We start from the raw sequence: 20,921 nt of genomic DNA, 5'->3' as shown, positions 1-20,921 counted from the left end.
TAAAAATGTTAAGTATGGTAACATCTAATGGTTTATTATTTAAATAAATCAATAAATCCTTTCACATTTATCAGTTTTATTTTCTATTACAGAATACATGATAAACAACAGCTCTTTGGGTTCTTCAGTTTTTAAGACTGTAGCCCTGGCCAGGTGGCTCACATGGTTGGAGCATTGTCCCATACACCAAAAAGGTTATGGGTTTTCATTCCCAACCAGGGTACATACCTAGGTTGTGGGTTCAATCCCTGGTCAGGGCACATATAGGCAACCAATTGATGTTTCTCTCTCTCTCTTCCCCACTCCCTCTTCCTTCCTCTCTAAAATCAATAAAATAAAAACATATCAAGTGAGGATTAAAAAAATTTTTTAAGAGTGTAAGGAAGTCCTCAGACCAAGAATTGTAAGAACTGATGCCCTATGCTGTCTCTAAGAAATGTAAAACTCTGGGGACAGAATTTCAACTAAATTCAATTAAAATGAAGTCCCATATAACACCAGAAACAGTATTGGTGGAGTGAGGTGTGTCTTAAAATACTGAGTCTTAAAAATGACTGCATGTTACATTTTAAAAGGTTTCAGAATTAACTTCAGTAAGATAGGAACTAACATTTTAGGACATCCAATACCACAATAGTGATCACAACAAGGCCTTTCTGTGCACTACTTCACAAAGAAATAATGAAATCTTCCAACAATTATCCTCATGGAGTTTTTAAGATAAAATCATATAATGAAATCTTTTTTCTTTTTTTAAAATATTTTATTTATTTATCTTTAAAGAGAGGGGAAGGGAAGGAGAAAGAGTGGCAGAGAAACATCAATGTGTGGTTGCCTCTCATGTGTCAACAACTGGGGGTCAACCTGCAATCCAGGCATGTGCCCTGATTGGGAATGGAACCGGTGACCCCTTACTTCATAGGCCTGTGCTCAATCCACTGAGCAAGGGCAAGATCCTTTTCTTAACAATGAAAACCTAAGCCCAAGAACCTAATACTGTACAGGATTCACAGGAATCCTTCCTATGATTATCTTCCTCACTGTATTTTGCCATATACAATGAAAATGTGCTCCCATGTATAATGCGCATCCAACATTTTTGTGTGCATTATACATGGGATTATTATATCCATGGTATGTAATCATTATGCCTATGTATAGTACACATCCTTATTTTCCCTCAAAAATTTGGGCAAAACAGCACACATTATACATGGCAAAATACAGTAACTATGATGGATTTGCTGGGTCATTGATATGGGAATTTTCATCTTTCAGATACAGCCAAACTTCTTTTAAAAGAGGCTATCTAACTCATGCTCACACTTTGCTGGTATGAATGTAAAATGGTAGTTACTTTGGAAAATGATTTGGCAGTTTCTTAAAAATTTAAACATCATATGACCCAGTAATTCCATTCCTGGATAACGATCTACTCAAAAGAAATGAAAGCATACATCCACACAAAGACATACAAATACAAAAATATTAGAGTACTACTGAAAAATATTATAAGTAGTGTTACTTATAATAGCCAGAAGGCAGTAACAATCCAAATGTCTATCAACTGCTGAATGGATAAATAAAAGGTGTATGTCTATACAATGGAGTACTATTCAACCATACAAAGAAAGTACTGATACACAATATATGGAACACTGACATCCAGCTGTTCCATTACACCTGAGTTATTTTAAAAATTTCCAAACAGTTCTGAGATACATGTCTTGATAAATAAGGTCTATCCAGAAAGTATCCAGCTATGTAATATGAAAAAGAGATGATACAAAAAACGTATATAGGAAAGTGATGCCTCAGTCCCCTTCAAAGTAGGCACACTGGCACCTCACACAGTTCTCCTGGTTACCACCAGCTGCACTTGAACCAGTTGTATTTTCCTGAATCTCTTCCTGAAATCTCTTCCCTTTCAAAGGTGATTTTAGTTTGGGGAAAAGCCTAAAGTCACAGAGCATCAAATCTGGGCTGTATGGGGGGGCTGAGTCATCTGGGTGATTTGATGTTTCACCAAAAACTGCATAAGATGTGATGTGTGAGTGGGTGCATTGTGATGAAGCTGCCAATCACCAGTTGCCCATAGCTGCAGGCTTCTGAATCATCCAAATAGTTTCCAGGGAGGAATGTTCAAGCTTAATGCACAATATGATAGAGATTCATTGCTCTCCTCAGTCATTTTGAATGTTATGGTCACACCGTATATATGCTCACTCAAAAACATCTACTGTCCTCACTGAGAAGTACAGTGAAGTTGTCATTGTTCACACATGCAATTACATCCAGTCCACTGTCCTTGGTGGCCAGATTACATTAACAGAGCACAAACCATTCTTGTTATGTTAACAGTGGTTGGACTCTTACCGGGCAGACCTTATATAATATAACAGGAACTGTACATCTACTCATTTCCTGAAATACAAAAATCCCACCAAAATATTTTAAGAGGCTTGGTGGCAGGGTTCTGGATCTTGCTTTGCTTTAAGCCACTACATCCTGTATTGGCCACATATGTTACTTCTGCTTCATGAATATACTCCAAAATATACTCCAACTTCAGCCCTTCTAGTCTGCTTTCTCCATACTTCCACAGGGACTTCAATTGCTTTACATTTTCAATTACCATCTCTCAAATTTACCTTTCATGTAAACGTCAGCACAGAATCTTTAATAGGTGTTATAAGGATACTTAGAAACAATTCTATTTCCAGAACAGTATCAATGAACGAATCATAGTTTTACTTAAAACCTTATTTTAAAAAGTTTACCCACTGACATATAAATTTCTTAATGCTTATAACAAACATATTCAACACTATTTTTGAAAAGCTGACATTCTTTAAAAAGAATTATAATTATTGTGAAGTTATAAAAAATATTAAGTCTGTAAGCCAAGTATCTTCCACTTACCTCAAGTGGCATGAGTCTAATTAGCGTTGCAAAGCACTGCGTAGCCATGAATCTTACACTGTCTGTCTGATCACTCATTCTTCCCAACACAGGCACAACCAAAAGGACAATATATGGAACAATACCAACATCCAATTGTTCCATTACACCTGAGTAAGTTATTAAGGAAATTTCCATGTGGTTCTGAGGTAGCTGTTTTCACACACTGATACACCAAGATTGTATATTCTAAAACAGTTCCTCATTTTCTCATCTGTGTTTTGAGGAACTAGACTATCCCTCAATGTCTGTGATTCACTTATAACGGCATTTGAACACTGCTGCTCTTTTGTAAACATCATGTAATTTCCCATGATTAAGACCATAAAGCCATTGCTGGTGTGGCTCAGTGGATTCAGTGCTGGCCTGCGAACCAAAGGTCACAGGTTCAAGCCCCAGTCGGGGCACACATGCCTGGTTTGTGAGACATGTCCCCAGTTGGGGGCTTGCAAGAGGCAACTGATCAATGTATCTCTTGCACATTGATGTTCCTCTCCCTTTCTCATTGCCTTCCCCTCTCTCTAAAAATAATAAATATTTTTTAAACTGATAAGAACAGGTACTATAAACTTGATCTTAGCCAAAAGGCTGAGAAATGATAAAATATTTTTTAAAGAAAGACTATAAAATCATGTTTTCATCTAAGGCAAGCTGGAAAAAGTTTTACAAATAAGATTTTTTCTATTCCTATACGTTTCTAGACTACCAATACCAAAATAAAATGAGTTAAATCACACGCAGGGAACGCAACACTCTAATTCCAAAATTCACACCAAAATCATGACAATCATAAACTGGAAAACTGGACAGAGCAGGACAAGTAAGTTCAGTTCTCCTGTAATCTTCAGCATTTTGGAACCTGATTTTCTCCTGGTCTGATTTTCTCCTTGAACCCCTCTCTCCTGCTCTTAGAAACTTCTTTCATGGATATTCTCCAAGATGGCAGCCAGGTAAACAGGCCTCGCAGCCTCACACAACCACATCAAAATTACAACTAAACTATAGAACCATCACTCAGAACCATCAAAAATCAAGCTGAATGGTAGTCCTACAATTGAGGAATTAAAGAAGAAACCACATCCATCCAGACTGCTAGGAAGGGTGGAGAGGCAGAGTGGTGAAATGGTATGGTCCCACACCCACGTGTGGTGGAAAAAAATTGGAAGGATTATCTTGGGGGTTAGGGATCCCAGCCCCACACTAGGCCCCTCAGCCTAGGGTTCCAGAACCAAAAAAATAAGTGCCCCTAACTTCTAGCTGTAAAAACAGTGAGATTGAGTCACTGGAAAAGTGCTGGATTTCCAAACAGTTCCTCTGTAATGTCACATGGACAGACTTAGACTCATCCTCTCAAACAAGCAGCAGCTGGTCTCAGTAGCCCCTGTACCTCTTGCTAAGTGGCTCCAGGCCTGGCAGTAGAAGCAGCTGGCTTTGGTTCACAACCTAGCCATGCTTGGGCATCACCAAGCCCAGCACAAGTAGCAGCCATTTGCATATTGTTTTATAGCTTATGCCAAGTGACCCTAGACAGAATATAGGCAGTTGCTGACCTTGGGCCATACCTCCCAGAAAAGCCCCATAGCCTGTACACCCATTAGACAGCTACAGATCACGTCAGAGTACCACCACCCAACCACCTCCACAAGCAACACACCCAAGGGGTGGACTCAGTGGGCACCAGAGCCCTGCTGAAATAAGTCCTGCTTTGTTCTACTCTGCACAGCTGATCTTCCACAGAGGGAAGCTGGTGGTCAGTGGTCACAGCCAGTTCTTACAGCTGAATAGCCTGAATAAATCCCTCCCACTGACCTGTCAACAGCAATTAAGGCTCAACTATAAGAGGAGGGTGTACTCAGCCTAGACAGAGAGCTCACCTTGAGTACCCAACTTGGGTGATAGGGGAGGCTGTACCACCTGACCCTACAGGACACCTACTACATTAGGCAATGCTACCAAGACAGGGAGTAGTAGCAGCTCTACCTAATACACAGAAATACAGAAAGGCTTCCAAAATAAGAAAACAAAGAAACATGGCTCAAATGAAAGAACAGATCAAAAACCCAGAAAAAGAACTAAACCAAAGGGAGATAATATCTCAGAGGCAGAGTTCAAAACACTGATAAGGATGCTCAAGGAACTTAGTGAGTATCTCATCAGCATAAAAAAGATCCATTTAAAACTGAAGGATATACTAATTGAAATAAAGAACAATTTGCAGAAAAACAACAGTAGAGTGGATGAAGTAGAGAATCAAATCAATGATTTGGAACATAAGGAAGAAAAAAACCACCTAATCAGAACAGGAGGAAGAAAAAATAATCCCCCCAAATTAGGATAGTATAAGGAGCCTCTGGGACAACCTCAAGCATACCAACACTTGCATCATAGGGGTGCCAGAAGAAGAAGAGCAACAATTGGAAACCTATTTGAAAAAATATTGAAAGAAAACTTTACTAATTTGGTAAAGGAAATAGACAAGTCCATAAAGAATAGAGGGACGAACAGAGTCCCAAACAAGATGGATGCAAAGAAGCCCACATTAGGACATTTCATGATTAAAATGCCAGGTTAAAGATAAAGAGAGAATCTTGTTCTGGCTGGTGTGACTCAGTCGATTAAGTGCCAGACTATAAACCAAAAGGTTGCCGGTTCCATTCCCAATCAGGGCACATGCCTAGATTGAGGGTTGACCCCCAGTTGTTGACACATGAGAGGCAACTACACATTGATGTTTTTTTCCCCTTCTTCCTCCCTTGCTCCCTCTCTCAAAATAAATAAAAAAATTTTAGAGAGAATCTAAAAGCAAGAGAAAAGCAGTTAGTTACGTACAGAGAGTTCCCATAATACTGTCAGCTGATTTCTCAAAATAAATTTTGTAGGCTAGAACGGAATGGCAAGAAATATTCAAAATTATGAAAAGCAAGAACCTGCAACCAAGATTACTCTACCCAACAAAGCTATCATTTAGAATTGAAGGGCAGATAAAGAACTCAGAAGAGAAAAAGCTAAAGGAATTCATCATTACCAAACCACTATTATATGAAATGTTAAAGGGACTTATTTAAGACCAAAACTATGAACAATATAATGGCAATAAACAGATATTAACAATCAAACCTCAAATATAAACTAAACAAAGAAGCAGAACAGAAACAGATGTATAGATACGCAAAACAATGTTTTGATGGTTGCCAGAGGCGAAGAGTTCTGGGAAGGGGTGGAGGTATTAGGAAGTACAAATAGGTAGATACAGAATAGTTATTGGGATATAAAATACAGTATAGGAAAGGGAATAGCTGAAGAACTTATATGCATGACCCACTGACATGAACAATGGTGCAAGGTTTGCTTGAGGAAGTGGGGGGGTGCTGGGTGGAAAGGGGCAAAGGGGGGAAAATTGGGACAACTGTAATAGTATAATCAATAAATATATTTTTTAAAAAAGAAATATGCTTCAATTACCTCATGTTAAAGATTGTAAGTGGATGCCAGACCCTTTTAGCAAATAGCTTGCCTATATATTACTAGTAATTTAGTAAATGTAGTCATATTGCATACAATTAATGAACCAACTCAGGAAACAATGTTTTTTAATATGACAAGAAATTAAAAAAAAATTGTTATCTGGAAGGTAGGCCCCTTGTTGTACAGGCTTTTCCTGCTAGGAGAGTGTTCTAGGAACCCATCTGTAGCAACAGCTGGTGTTGTTGTGAGAGGCTGCATTCGGCTACAGTGAATTGTTTTTAGACTTTTTCAACACATCTGCCCATTTCATGGTGGGTGATTTATGAGCACACCTGCCCACACTGCACTGAGTGTTGGTAGTTTCTGAGAAAAAACAGCATTACCCCCATACCCGACCCTTCCTATTCACCTCATCCTGCCCCAAGCAACATTATTTTGTTTCTTCAGATGAAAAAAGTACTCAAAGGGAATGTTTTGCCAATGTGGAAGAGGTGAAACAAAAAACAAAAGAAGCACTAAAAGGCATCAAAATCAGTGAGTTCAAAAACTACTTTGAGCATTCTAAAAAAAAGTCTCAATAGATTTATTGCCTCAAATGGAAAGTACTTTGAAGATGACTTAAAGTTTAAACATGTAAGAATACACAACTTTTTATAAAGAAATTCTGGGGGTTTTTTGTACCCCCGCCCCAAGGACTAGCTATATAGTATTAGATTAATGTATGTACGTATGTATGTATGTATGTATGTCTTTATTTTTTTAGAGAGAGGGGAAGGAAGGGATAAAGAAAAGCGACACTATTGTGCAGGAGAAACATCAACGAGCTGCCTCTCACACCCCCAACTGGGGACCTGGCCTGCAACCCAGGCATGTGCTCCAACCAGGAATCAAACTGGGGACCTTCCAGTCTGCAGGCTGTTGCTAAATCCACTAGCCACACCAGCCACGGTGTATCTGATTAATATTAATAAGAGATTAATTATAAATGAAGTCAATTACTAGATAGTTCATACAGTATATAAAATTATTTTTGCCCATTAAAAATATTTCCTTAAGTAGCAATTCTTCAAACTTTTTGTGTAAAAACTTCCATTACAGAATATAAATATCCTTTAATGTATTTATAATATAAAAAAATTACTTCAAAATAAAATATAAAAAGTAGTTTTCTTTTTTGGAATAAGGCAGATTATTTGAACATATTTTATGTACATATTTGAACAAATCAATTTTATTTTAGTCATCCTTAAATAAAATGAATATAACTGATGAATAGTTTGTCAAAACAAAAAAGGATAAAGGATACAGGCAAGTGCTTCAATTGCACCCTCTTGCTTGATATTGTCATCAATTGCTCCCAGCCATGGAAGAACCTTCTCCAAAAAAATATTCATTGTTTCCATAGTAGCTATTTTGCTCATGACCCCCACACAACGAGAAGCCAGGTGTCTCACTGCAGTGCTGGGGTACTGGAGGCACATATAAAGATGAGGCAAATGCTGTACCAACTAAAAACGGAAAGTTTAAGACAATCAGAATACTCACCGGGTAATCTACTGTTTAAAGTATACCTCCAATTACCTCAAAACATTACTGTCAAAGCATCCTCAATAAAAAATTAATCCAAAATAAGGCATCATTAACTCTTCGAAAGGTGCAGAACTTCCCTGCTCAGTATCCTTTTAGGTATTAGGGAACACACAATTCTTTCCAGAATTAACAGAGAACACACCAAAAGGTACTTGGCAAGACTCTCCTACTGAGGCTAAGAAAATGATACCACATATCATCAGTTCCTTTCAAATCTGGTAGCTTGGATTTAAGTACATACTTTTTATTCACTAGGTTGAGTGATCCTGATTTTGCTGTAGGCACCACAATTTGATAAGTGTATTTTCCACTCTGACTTCCTGGCTTATCATATAGCGTTAAACCATATTGGCATGATATATCTCATTATTAAACGTATGCTGCAGGATTAGTGTTGGTGAGAGCCAAATACCTGCACACACACTAGCCTTACAATTCAGGTGAATGCAGATTTTTTGTGGATGGATTCTGTCCTTCTTTACTAATGATAAATCAGAGAAATTTAACAAGTGAAAGAACATACTTTATTACTGTCTAAACAGAAAAAGTTTATTCTTTTCTACTCTCCCCTAGATTCTCCCTTTTATATTAGCTACAGAGAACTGGATTTAAAACCCTATAAATTTCAGAGAGCTTCATATTTCAGCTATGTAGGGAAAAAATGATACATTTTATATGGAGAAGCCAGATAATTAATTCTCTTAGTCTTCCTCCTTCTGCCCCAATTTTTTGTAAGTAATATTTTAATAGTCAAAAAACACAAATCAGTGTTCTAGCTTTGCCACTGACTAGTTTCATCTCGTTCAGATAACTTCCTTCTACCTTTACACATATCTTAGGAAGACATTTTATTATCTGTGACCTTCCTTTCTTAAATCTATATTAAGATGGTACAAACAAATAGGGTCACAGCTTTCTTTTCGGTTTATAATCAGCATCTCTGGCATCAGAGACCTGTCCCTACTGCTCTATATTCAAAGGTCCCAGAGTGGATTTTTCTATCATTTATGCACTCAACTCTGCCTCAAATCCCAGAAAAGTTATGCTGTCAGTAAGGAAGGAATCTAGATATACCCTACAAAATAAAATGGAATTGCTAGGGATGACATCAAAGTTGCATTTTTCAAGCCATAAGACTCTTTTATAAAACCACTTGTTTTAACAGAAAAAACTACACTTTGCATTAGTTAATTACCAAGGGATGAAGCTCAGAATCCATTGACGCTGCTGCTATTTCAAAAACTTGCAGAGAATTCACCAATTCTTGAGCAGGGCCATCTCCCTTTTCCAGGAGAGACTTTCCATCTATTAAAATATATTGATTTAAGTGCATATCATCTTGAAAATAAGTTTACAAAACCTAGAGCCCACAAAAAAAACGTAGCACCTTCCCAACTACCCTGGGGACAGTCTATTTTGCTTTTTTTAGTGTGAAAATGCCATGCCTTTAATTTAAGTGCTGAGGTACACTTAAAGCAACTAAAAAAGTTCAATATAATGATCCATTTCAAATATCTTTCTAAATATGTAATAGAAGAAATAAAAATAAAAAAGGCAAAATTAAAATAACTTTTACTAACCTTCCATTTTAAAGCTTACCATTAAGTCTGAGATAAACAAGTATTAGCATTTTTAACTTTATAATATATATGTAATAAATATATATTGATGTCTTAAAAACCCAACCAAGAAAAACATGTACACACCAAAATTATTTATATCGATTGTGTTTCTCAATGGCCCAACCATAGCTTCCCAGAGATGTGGCAACTTCACTGCCATTTCACCTCCAAAATACTTCACTATAGTTGTCAAGGCAAATTCAGCTCCTCTTCGTTGTACCAGGTAAGGTTTCTGGGCCTAAAATTAAATGTTGTTGAAAAAATGAATTTCAGAAAAAAGTATAATGCATTTGAAATTTTAGGAAGAGACTATAAAAGTAACATCTAAGAATATAGTGTTACTTACCATTAACCAATTAAGTAATTACTGAATATATTTATCACAATTATACATATTTCTCAATAATTAAATTTACAGTGGCATAAATTCCAAACTAAATTTTTTTAATGTCCAAAATCAAGTACTGCTTTGGGTTAGGAATAAGAATAGAAGAATATGTGCTGTTTCTAGAGACAATCCTAACTGACCTGTTTAATTTTTGTTTTCTCCCTACCCCAAAGAAACATATCCTCTAGACAGAAAATTATGAGATAAAATGATCTGCCCTTATTCATACTTGCTTAAGGGAGAGAACACGAGCATCTATTTAATCTACGTAAGATTAATAACCTCTACCTAGCAATAATTTTACTATAATTAAATACAAAAAACTGTTTCCCCAGAAGGATACATATTTTATAAATTATTTTCAAGTGGAAGAACTATGCAACCCATACAGGTATATGTATAAAAACCACAATAAATTTTTTACTTGTTATTATAGGAAGAAGAATATAATTAATGAAAAAGCCTTCATTCATAGAATATTTTAAAAGAAACACAGACAATAAGCTAAGTTTTGATTTTAAAACTTAAAATACACCTATATTTTATAAAAATATATTAAATATATGTCTTGTAGCACTGACAGTTTACTGCTGAACTCAGTTAAGTTCCTATAACTTGCAACCAAAAGAGCTCTAGAGCATTCCTTCCACTGTTGGTAATGTTGCTGTAATATTTTTAAAACCCACTTTTATCATCTTTGAAGAATATTTACTATAGAATAAGTAGACTGATTAAACAGAATAGAAACCCCAAATAGATCTTCATACTGTATACACTAAAGCATGATATGTAACACAGATACCATTACGAATCAGTGAGGAAAGGATTCAATAGTGGGATAACTGGCTATTCACAGGGGAGAATAAATTTAGGTCCCTACCTCACAACACACATTTAATAAATTTCAGGTTGACTAAAAGGGAGATAGGTGACAATTCTTTGACACTTAAACTTATGCTCTGAGTATTACAAATAATTCCTAACACTGACAGTACTGAGCAAAATCAGCTTTCATTGCTATTTAACATCTCCAGTCAGTGCTCTAGGAGTGAATTAGTTTATACTTATGAATGACTTATGTACCAAGAGTGTTTCTTGCCTAGGGAAAGATAATCAAAATTAAGCTGACAAAAATTTGAGGCATGAGAAATCTGAAGAAGTTTGAAGTTTTTCTTGATCATTTTGTTGAAGTATTCCAAAATATTTTAATCCCAGTTCTTTTACTTAAAAAGTATAAAAATACAATTCTAAAAGCTGATGTGACAATGAACAGTTTAGCTCTCACTCTGAAAGCCATCTGTTTAAACACCAGAGTGCTCAGCCCAACTGGTGAGGCTCGCTGGTTGGGCGGCATCCCACAAAGCTAAAGGTCACCAGTTTGATTCCTGGTCAGGGCACATGCCTGGGCTGTCAGTTCAGTCCCTGGTTGGAGCACATTTGAGAGGCAACTAATCAACATTTCTCACCCTCTCTTTCTCCCTTCCCTTCTCCTCTCTCTAAAAACAAATAAATAAAATCTTAAAAAAAAAACCCCAACAACACAGTATTCAAAGAAAAAACTACTTACCTCATCAAGTTCTACAAGGATATTTCCACTACTTCCTGCAGGAAGATCTGCTATTTGAGCCTTCACTGCTTTGGGGGTAGGACCTCGCCTACTTGTGATAGCAAAGGCAGCTTTCTGATGCCTGTAGAGTGTGATTATACCTCTGTGCTTGGTGACAGTATGGTGCATTCCATCTTTTTCAGAGTTGGATCCTAATAAGGAAAAAAGTTAAATAAACTTTTATGCACAATATATGACCAAATACTTCCTGCTCAAAAACAACATATTTTAAATCTATGTCTTTGAAGCCTCAATTTTTATAGGCCAAGAACATCTCCTTTAGATAATGAAAGGGTAATAAAACTGTCAATAATTTAGAACATTAAGTTAAATGTTTTAATATCTGCATAAGTTCATACTTGATACAATCAAAGTTGTAGGACCATGTAGTAAGAGCTATCATATGGAAGAATAATTATGCCTTCAACTATATTTTTAAAAATATATGTTCCTAGGTATAAACAGTAAGAAAACACTGCAAGCAAGTTCTCTATAAGAAATATCCATAGTTATCACGGACTCAGCAACACTGACAGTACTGCTGTCCCTTATAACACTGAGGTTTGGGGAGGGGACTAGGGTCACCCTATCCCTTTTTTACAATGTTGATATTCCAGGTGTCCACCATGTTCCTCTTCCAATTCACTCAAAAGTATTTTCAACACATATATTGTACCCAAGTTGTAAGTCTATTGTCTTTTGAGTACAATAAATAAATCATATAGGACTAAGGGTTGTGAAGAAACATCGACCTTTGAGACTAGCCTAGAGAGAGCAGTTCTTATTTTTCATATAAATTCTCCAGATGAAACAGAAAAGTTGGTTAAGGGTTATTTGCTAAAGGTAATAGAATTCACTTATTTCATAAACATAACAAATTTGAGAAACCAGAGTTGAAGAACTTTCATTTAACATTTGATATTACTAAGTTTTCTACCCCGTTCACAGTAAACCCTATAATGATGATCTTGAAATGGAAGGTAAGGGTTAACACCCATCTCAGATTTCAGTCATCTTATATATCAGGCCTTTTATGAAAAGCTGATTTGAGTTTAGAGGGTTGTGATTTGATTAGCAGCATGTGCAAGTTCTCTTAAAATGGGACAAGCTCTAACATAAATGGGATGTGTGCTTAAATTGTACTTATAAGTAAATGAAAACATATTTAAATGGTCAATTCCTCTTCTACCCCAAATGAAGGTTTAGATATATACCTTTGGAATTTTCCTGGCCACTTTGTGTTGGTACTGGACATGTAACACAAGGAGTTAGATAGGGGTCCACACAAAGCGAGCTACAAAGGTTTCTAACAATTTTTGAATTGGGACAGGGTGTCCTCGTTGTGCACTGCTGGAGTAGTCTGGCTATGGACTGAGCCGCATAGTTTTGCACGAGTGTATTTTCTTCCTTTTTAATGGTCTCCATTAAAGGTTTTATGATAGGATTTAGTTTCTCTGGAAGCTGCTGCAAGCTCACAACTGCACATGCAGCAAAAGTATGTACTCTCAACTGCAACACTTGCCACTCCTGGTTGGTCTCTGTAATTGTCATTTGGACCTGCTGTCGTTTACTATCTAACTGCTGTGACACTTGAAGATTTAACTCAAAAGATGATGTGACTTCATTAAAAACAGTAGTGACCTATTAAAAAAAGAAAAGAAAATCAAATCATTAATGACATCAACCCCAAAGTGGCTCATAAACTCCTTAAGGGCACACACAAGCTTTCTGTTTCAATTTTAAGTTTCTCAATATCTAGTATTATTTTAGTATTCCATAAACTAAATAAATTTCTAAAAGTTCCAACTACATTTTATTTTAATCTCACTTAAAATTAGCATTATATTCTTTAAGAAAGACAGTCTCTTGAGAAAAAAAAAAATTAGCTATCCCTTAAATATATCTAATAAGTTTGAGAGAAAATCACACTCAACATCCCCACAGTACTTTAGTCAAATAAGAAAGCTCTAAGCAAATATAAACTAACTGTTAACTAAGGAATAGCAAAACTCACAAACTTCCTCTTAGGAAAAAATATTCTTCTCAACTCAAAAACTTTTAGGGTAACTGTTGCTAACTGGATTATTTTCATTATTTCTCTGGCTTCCCTTTAGTAAAAATGTTCAAATAATGGGGTGGGGGGAGAATGGTATGATCGTCATTAATTCTTTAATTGTCAAGAACTGCCACGGTCTAAGAGTGTGGCATTAGACCACTTCATAAACCCCACTTACAAGACTGTTTTTAACCATATTATTCACATATAATTCACATACAACACAATTCATTGGTTTTGATTATATTTAGAGCTGTGTAAACACTGCCACAATTTTAGAACATTTTCATCATCGCCAATATAAAACTCATACCTATTAGCAATCATTCCTCATCTCTTCCTAGCCTTACGTAACCATTTACCCACTTTCTATCTTTATAGATTTGCCCATTCTGGACATCTCATATGATTGGGCTAATACAACATGTAATCTGTAGTGACTAGTTTCTTTTATTTAGTATAATGCTTTCATGATTCACCAATGTTGTAGCATGTATGAGTACTTCATTCCCTTTTTTGCCAACTAATATACCAATACATGGATATACTACATTGTATTTATCCATCCATTAGTTCATGGACATTTGAGTTGCTCCCACCTTTTAGCCATTATGAATAATATTGCTACAAATATTTATGAACATATTTTTATGTGAGTATGCTTTTTAATTACCATGTAAAGATTGGGTAATGGCTTATATAACAAAAACAGTCTCTTGTTTGACAGGTAACTGTAATCATAAAGAGGTCCCATAAATAGAGCCAGTCTGCTCAATATGGGTCAGAAAAGCCTGTGACACTGAAAAACCTAAAATTTTTTTAATGGAGAACCTAATTTTTCATACCTAGAAATGATTAATCCCATTATGGGCAAGGCTGATACTGCTGGCCCCTTATTATGAAAATCAAAATAGGCACACAAAACTTTCTTTTATTATTATAAAATACTACCAAAGACTTAAAAGTGAGCTTTATCTGCTTGATGTCAATTTGTTCACTGCAAAGGAACATGACCACATACCACTGTCTGTTTTATTTATTCAAGGTCTGTATAAAATTTATTTGAAACAGGGTTTCACTGCTAGAAGTTTGAAAACACTGTCATAAATACACTATGCTTCTGTCTAGACAAATGAAGAAAAGTTTTCCAATTACCTCGAATTCCTTTGTTCAACTAATATTTATTGAGTAATACTAAAAGATGTCTTCATACATTCCAAAAATGCACAGACTTATGAGAGACAGATATATAAGAAAACATTTCAGATGACATAAAATATAACTGAGGTAAGTGTAAATTGCTGTGGGTGCATGAGTTGCAGAACTCTTTCTTGGTGACAAGATCAGTGGAGGCCTGCCAGGAAATTAACACCTGTGCTCGATTTTTAAAGGAGGAGTAACCAGAGGGGAGAGGGGAGGGAATTTCAGGGGAAAAGGGGAAGGGTTTGCAGAAACAAGTATAAATGACACATGGACAAAAACAAGGTGGGGTGGAAATGGGAGGGAGGTGGGGAGGGCTGGGGAGTGGGATGGGATGGGAGTAAGACAGGAAACTGTACTTGAACAACAATAAAATAGATAAAATAATAAAATAAAGAGAACAGTTGTAGGGACACCTTGGCAAATAGTGAGTTAGGAAGTGGAAAGTGGGACATTTGTCTAAGGAATTGGAAACAGCTTATCATGTCCTGAGCACAGGGCACAGATGGAGGAATGTCAAGAGATGAACTTGGCGTGAGAACAGAAGGTTGAAGTAGGAAACTCCTGGCAAAGGAACTAGGAGCTCAAGCAAAGAAGTGAGAACAAGTGAGACCCAGAAAGTGAGTGTAGTCTATTTTTCTGCAAGAGGAAAACTAAGTTTAAGTGGAGGATGCCTAATAAATAATGAAGAGAAAAGAGATGAGAAATTTAAAGCAGGTGCTGAAAGTAACGAGAAAAAAAAAGAACTAAAATCAAGAAAAAAGAAAATACTGTTTCTAAGCAGGGGAGGGATGCATTCAGAGTGGCACTAGAGGATTTTACCACCTGGCACAGCATACAGAATGAAACGAACCAGGGGCTGCCTGGAGGCTAAGAGATAATGTCAGGATCTAGTCATATAAGTCCTTTGACTAAGTTGTAGTGATGGAAACCAAGAAAGGGTAAATATATGAGACTTTTTTCAAGGAAATGTTAACAAAATTTCTGAGTGTGGATAAAAGTGGCATTTTTCTATTTAAAAAAAAACAACCCAGTTTATAGTTGTGTTAATTTGGAGCGACAGTGAGATATCCAAGTAAAAATGCCTAATATAAGAACATAAAAAAGATCAAGAGAAGAGAGCATATGCTACATGGACACAAACTAAATTATGAGAATGGTGAGAGACAAAGAGAGACCATAAAGAAACACCTATATCTGAAAAAAACACGGATTCGATGAAAGATACAGAGGGTAGGAAGTCTCAGCCAAGGCCAAGATTAAAGTTTTAAAATTTCCCTTCCCTTGATCTACTGAAAATAGTAGAAGCTAGGCCAAAGACCTATGAACTGTTAACTGAAAGCCGAAGATCAAAGACTAACAAAGCAAAACACTTGCTATGAGGGCAACAAAAAATTGAGGGAACTGAAGAACCAAGGTTGATCTATTACCACTGGGATGATAACCTAAGACCACCCGACTAAAAATCTCCAATCTTTAAAAAAAAAACCACCCAGAAGTGAGAAGTGTGCATGCATGCTGAAAGTTTGGGAAAGACAGGATGAGTGAGGCTTGAAGGCACACCACAGTGAAAATCTAGCCACAGCCGCAGCTGCACCTGCAGTTGCCAACAGCAACGTTGTTAGTGAGCTAAGTAAGCACTAACTTTACAGAAAACCATAACGCTGGCCATCTTGGAAGACAAAAAAAACGATGGATTTACTTGCTTAAAAAAAAGAAATTATCTCTTCCCAGGAGAGGCTTCTTTTCTGTCTTTGGTAAGTGTTGAATGGAATGACTTAGTTTGGGAGAAGAGGAGAAACTAGTTTCAACTGTAGCATTGTTATAAAAAACAGATTGGCCTTTGCGACCAATAAGAAAGATGGAGCCTAGGTCTGGAGCCCACCTTTGGTGTACCTTACCACACAGTACTGTATACATGCTGGCTAAAAGGTGGGTGAGGAATCTTTACAGTCTAAGAGTGATTGTGTGTGTGAGAGAGGTGGTATCCATATTCTCAACTTCAAGTCACTGCATTTATTTTTCCGAGAAAAAAGGGGTTAGACATTGCATTTCATAAAACTAACCGAAAGCCTTAGCTGGTGTGGCTCTGTGGATTCAAGTGCCAGCCTGCGAACCATAGGGTTGAAAGTTCAATTCTCAGTCAGGGCACATGGCTGGGTTTTGGACCAGGTCCCCAGCTGGAGGGGTGCAAGAGGCAACCACACACTGATGGTACTTTCCCTCTCTCCCTCCCTCCTTTCTCCTCTCCCTAAAAATAAAATAAAAATCTTTTCTTAAAAAAGGAAAGATAAAATAAAATAAAATTTCCCTTTCTTCAATACTCTTCCACAGAGTCTGATATCCCAGGTCAAAGCAGCTGAACTAATAAAGCAATCAAACTAAAAAAGTTGATGGAACAGAACAGTGATTTCACTAGTGAGTAAGAAGTCTCAACAACAAAAGCCTTTTTAAAAAGTAAAGTTGCCTGGCTGGTGTAGCTCAGTGGATTGAGCACAGGCTTGTGAACCACACGATCGCAATTCAATTCCCAGTCAGGGCACATGCCTGGGTTGCAGGCCAGTTCCCAGCAGGGGACTCATGAGAAGCAACCATACACTGATATTTTTCTCCTTCTCTCCTTCCTTTCCCCTCTTAGGATTAATAAATAAAATCTTAAAAAAAAAAAAGTAAAGTTGCCAGAGATAGCAAAATAGGAACCCAGACCACAAAAAAATTTTGATATTTCATTCCAGGCAAGAAAAAAAAAAGGAACACGAAAAAAGGAATTACAGAAAAAAACAGAAAAACTTTATAGCCCTGGCTGGTGTAGCTCAGTGGATTGGCCTGCAAACCAAGGGATCGCAGTTCGATTCCGGTCGGGGCACATGCCTGGGTTGCAGGCCAGTTCCCAGCGGGGATGCACGAGAGGCAACTGTGCACTGATGTTTCTCTCCCTCTCTCCTTCTCTTCCCCTTTAAAGATCAATACAATCTTAAAAAAAAAACTTCATAAAAGAACACAGAAAAAATGAACAATTTTAGATTTCTCTCACTGGTAAGAACAAAAAAAATCAACTATATTACTTTTTAATTAGAAAGGGGGAAAAGAAATGAAGACTGCTATTTCATAGGGATGAACACAAGTGAAGTGGCTCAGTTTCTAATCCTCTAAGTAAAAAAAACAGAAAACGGGAACACTCATTTACACTATCCAACTGACCTCAAAGTATACTTACTACATACAAAAAGCTATAATAACCGACACTGGTGATAGCATAAGGAGAGACAAGTAGATTGAACAAGTAGAGCCCAGACAGAGAACCACACTTCAATAAATTTTTGACCAAAGTGCCAGAGCAATTCAATGGGGGAAAGGATGCTGGGAAAAAATGGAAAAACTGGATAACTTGATGAAAAACAAACAAAATTCAAACTCTTCCTCACACTACACATTCAATATGAATGAAAATCTAAACATATAAGCTAAAACCACAAAGCTTTAAAAGAAAATGTATACGAATACCTTCACCACTTAGAAATGATACCTTAGTAGATCACGGAACACAATAATCATAAAACACTGATAAATTAGACTTCATCAAAATAAAAATATCTGCTCATCTAAAGACACCATTAAGAAAATTAAAAGGAACTTCTGGACAAGATGGAGGTGTAGGTGGACAGACACACTGTGCCTCCTTGCAAAACCAAAAGAAGGACAACAAAAATTTAGAAACAAAAAACAACCAGTACTAACAGAAAACTGAACTGTATAGAAGTCCTACAGGCAAGGAATTAAAGTAGACACATTCATCCAGACGGGTAGGAGGGGCAGAATAGGGTGGTGGCAAAAAAAGCTGTGGCTGGCAGACCCAGGTACACAGGCAGCAGCAGGAGGACTGAGCGAGGCAGCGGATTGTGGAGGGGCGCAGTGCACAAGACAGTTGGTGGATCTAGTGGTCCCACATTCGCGCGCAGATAAACCAGGCAAAACCGGAGTGAGACAGACCACACAACCCAGGGTCCCAGTGCAGGGAAATAAAGCCTCCAAACACCAACTGAAAACATCGGTGGGGGTTGAGGTGCCAGGAGAGACTACCAGCCTCAGAGAAGAGTTCATTGGAAAGACCCAAAGGGACCTAGAAGGTACACAAAATGACCCACACGGGAATCAGAGCTAGAAGGGTCCAATATGCTTGGGGGAAGCAGCAGAAGGGACTGAACTCTGGCAGAGAGCAGGGCAAGCATCATTGTTCCCTCTCAGACCCCTGCCCCACATACGGCATCACAACCCAGTGACTGGGTTACCCCACCCTGGTGAATACCTAAGCCTCCACCCCTGACTACATAACAGGTACATCAAGACAAAAAAAAAAAAAAAAGGTCCAAACAAAAGAACAAGTCAAAGCTCCAGAAGAAATACAACTAAGTGATGAAGAGGTAGACAACCTATCAGATGCACAGTTCAAAACACTGGTAATCAGGATGTTCACAGAATTGGTTGAATTTGGTTGCAAATTAGATGAAAAAATAAAGGCTATGCTAAGTGAAATAAAGGAAAATGTACAGGGAACCAGTAGTGATGTGAAGGAAACTGGGACTAAAATCAGTGGAGTGGACCAGAAGGAAGAAACACCCAACCAGAAAAGAATGAAGAAACAAGAATTCAAAAAAAATGAGGAGAGGCTTAGGAACCTCCAGGACATCTTTAAATGTTTCAACATCCGAATTATAGGGGTACCAGAAGGGGAAGAGGAACAGCAACAAGTGGAAAACTTATATGAACAAATAATAAAGGAGAACTTCCCCAATCTGACAAAGGAAATAGACTTCCAGGAAGTCCAGGAAGCTCAGAAAGTTCCAAACAAGGCATACTCACAGAGGAACACCTTCCTCGTGTTCCTTTATCAAGGCACATCATCATTACATTACCCAAGATGAAAATGAAGGAGAGAATCCTAGAAGCAGCAAGAGATAAAGAGATAGTTACCTACAAAGACGGTCCCATCAGACTGTCAGCTGATTTCTCAAAAGAGACCTTACAGGCAAGAAGGGGCTGGAAAGAAGTATTCCAAGTCAGGAAATGCAAGGACCTACATCCAAGATTGTGCTATCCAGCAAAGCTTTCATTTAGAATGGAAGGACAGATAAAGTGCTTCCCAGATAAGGTCAAGTTCAAGGAGTTCATTATCACCAAGCCCTTATTATATGAAATGTTAAAGGGACTTATCTAAGAAAAAGAAGATAAAAAAGATGTACAGTAAAATGACAGCAAAGTCACAGTTATTAACAACCATACCTAAAACAAAAACAAAAGCAAACTAAGCAAACAACTAGAACAGGAAGAGAAGCACAGAAATGGAGATCACATGGAGGGTTACCAACAGGGAAGTGGTAGGAAGAGAAAGGGGGAAAAGGTTCAGAGAATAAGTAGCATAAACAGTAAGTAGAAAATAGGGGAGGGTAAGAATAGTATGGGAAATGTAGAAGCTAAAGAACTTACAAGTACGACACATGGACATGAACTAAAGGGGGAATGTGGGTGGGAGAGGGGGTGGAGGGGAGTGAAGGGGGTAAATGGGACAACTGTAATGGCATAATCAATAAAATATATTTTTAAAAAAGAAAACAAAAAGGCAAGCCACCCACTGGGAGAAAATATTCAGAAAGCATGTATGTGACAAAGGATTGGTATCTACAACATATTGTATGAAAACTCCTGTAACTCAACAATAAAGGCAACCTAAAAACAGACAAAATATTTAAAAAGACACTTCAGAAAGACCTACAAGTGACCACAAAGGCATAAAAAAGTGCTGAACACACTAGTCATCAAAGAAATACAAAAATGAGACCCAAATGACACTATCACACAACTACCAAAATGGCAAAAATTAAAAGGAATGACTACATCAAATTATAGTGATGATGTTGAACAAGAATTCTCACATATTGGTTAGAAGAAATGGTATAGACACTTTGGAAAAAGGTTTGCTACTTTTGATAAAATTAAATAAGCACCTATTCTACTACCCTGCAATTCTACTATGTA

At 37.2% G+C, this 20,921-nt stretch overlaps 1 protein-coding gene and 1 pseudogene across 5 annotated transcripts in view; both read right to left on the bottom strand.

Moving 5' to 3' along the window:
• BTAF1 (B-TFIID TATA-box binding protein associated factor 1) overlaps positions 1–20,921 on the bottom strand; it is a 110,425-nt gene that overhangs the window by 19,939 nt on the left and 69,565 nt on the right. For all 5 annotated transcript variants that reach the window (XM_037047338.1, XM_037047339.1, XM_037047340.1 and 2 more), the window contains 6 exons: positions 12,847–13,273; positions 11,594–11,784; positions 9,723–9,876; positions 9,212–9,321; positions 7,733–7,934; positions 2,923–3,071 (listed from right to left, as the gene is read on the bottom strand). In XM_037047338.1, the coding sequence (XP_036903233.1) occupies positions 2,923–3,071; positions 7,733–7,934; positions 9,212–9,321; positions 9,723–9,876; positions 11,594–11,784; positions 12,847–13,273 (1,233 nt within the window). The remainder of the gene's footprint in view (positions 1–2,922; positions 3,072–7,732; positions 7,935–9,211; positions 9,322–9,722; positions 9,877–11,593; positions 11,785–12,846; positions 13,274–20,921) is intronic.
• LOC118988030 (uncharacterized) lies at positions 3,445–3,561 on the bottom strand (annotated as a pseudogene).

Source organism: Sturnira hondurensis, unplaced genomic scaffold (assembly GCF_014824575.4).
Source record: "Sturnira hondurensis isolate 20B ecotype Veracruz unplaced genomic scaffold, ASM1482457v3 Scaffold0005563, whole genome shotgun sequence".
In the NCBI taxonomy this organism is placed as follows: Eukaryota; Metazoa; Chordata; class Mammalia; order Chiroptera; family Phyllostomidae; genus Sturnira; species Sturnira hondurensis.
This window is presented reverse-complemented; position numbering and strand designations above follow the sequence as displayed.